We start from the raw sequence: 1,027 nt of genomic DNA, 5'->3' as shown, positions 1-1,027 counted from the left end.
TATCTTTAATTAAAATTAATTAAAGTGAACGTCTTTAAAACTCACCCATTTGAAGTTCGATTACGTGTTTGGCTCTTTTATGGATTCTTAAGCAAACGTAGCCAATATTACTGAATAAAATAAAGTGAATTTCTTTTTTTAAGCGGGTTTAATATGTATTTTTTTTTGTATAATTTCCTTAATTATTATAATGTAAAAGTCTTAAAATCGTGTTTCTTACTTACCAACCGGATGTAACGTGTACAACCATTTGAGCATTACTATCTGATCGGTAATCATCTCTGATGCATACAACTCTCATGTGCATTCTACCGTTCGATGTGTTTGTCACGTGATAAGATGTGTTCCTGTGACTAAAATCGTAAGTTTGTTTAGCATCGAGGGTCTTCCAATGTCTTCCAGAGGTCACCCATTCCGGAAACTGGCATCTTGCGTGAGGATGATTAGCTACAACATCATCAAAAAAAAAGCCTTAGATGCTAGCTCCAAATCAATTTTTTAATTAATTATTAACAAAACAATTATGTAGGCCTATATTTATTATTAATTAAAAAACTTTTAAAGATTCTCTATTAAATATAAAAGAATTTTTGAAAATTTAATCGCATCTTCTTAAACAGAATTTGAATAAGATAAGACTCATTTTTATTTTTATTTCAGTAGAAATAACTATTATAAATCTTCTTTAAACTCGTCTCTTCTAATAAATTGAACACATTTTCATTTAATAGATCGATCGAAACTGTTTAAATTGAAAAATTTTAATACCATTCTCAAGTTAAAAGCTCTCGTAATTCTTAGAAGCTACTTACTTCTGGTTAGCCTCATAGTTCTCGATCCTTCGCTAGCAGTAAATAATCCATCGCATGTAGCATCACCAGATTGAGATAGGAGATAACCGTGATCTTTTACTTTTTCATACACCTAATGATAAGTTATTAATATTTAAAGATTATAAAAAAATAATTCTACTGTAAATTTATATTAAATGCTCTTCTAGCTTTGATTTACAGCATTAAAGATTATT

General features: G+C 28.8%; 1 protein-coding gene across 1 annotated transcript; it reads right to left on the bottom strand.

The window, feature by feature from the left end:
* Window positions 1–34: 34 nt before the first annotated feature.
* LOC111617607 lies at window positions 35–924 on the bottom strand (the record flags this gene model as incomplete). Its single annotated transcript, XM_023358883.1, has 3 exons — window positions 35–110; window positions 225–447; window positions 813–924. Coding segments are annotated over 3 exons (411 nt in total), but the record flags the coding sequence as incomplete, so codon positions are not given.
* Between the last annotated feature and the right edge of the window lie 103 nt (window positions 925–1,027).

This window comes from Centruroides sculpturatus, unplaced genomic scaffold, assembly GCF_000671375.1.
Source record: "Centruroides sculpturatus isolate CEXI.00-Female unplaced genomic scaffold, Cexi_2.0 scaffold8188, whole genome shotgun sequence".
NCBI classification, from domain to species: Eukaryota; Metazoa; Arthropoda; class Arachnida; order Scorpiones; family Buthidae; genus Centruroides; species Centruroides sculpturatus.
This window is presented reverse-complemented; position numbering and strand designations above follow the sequence as displayed.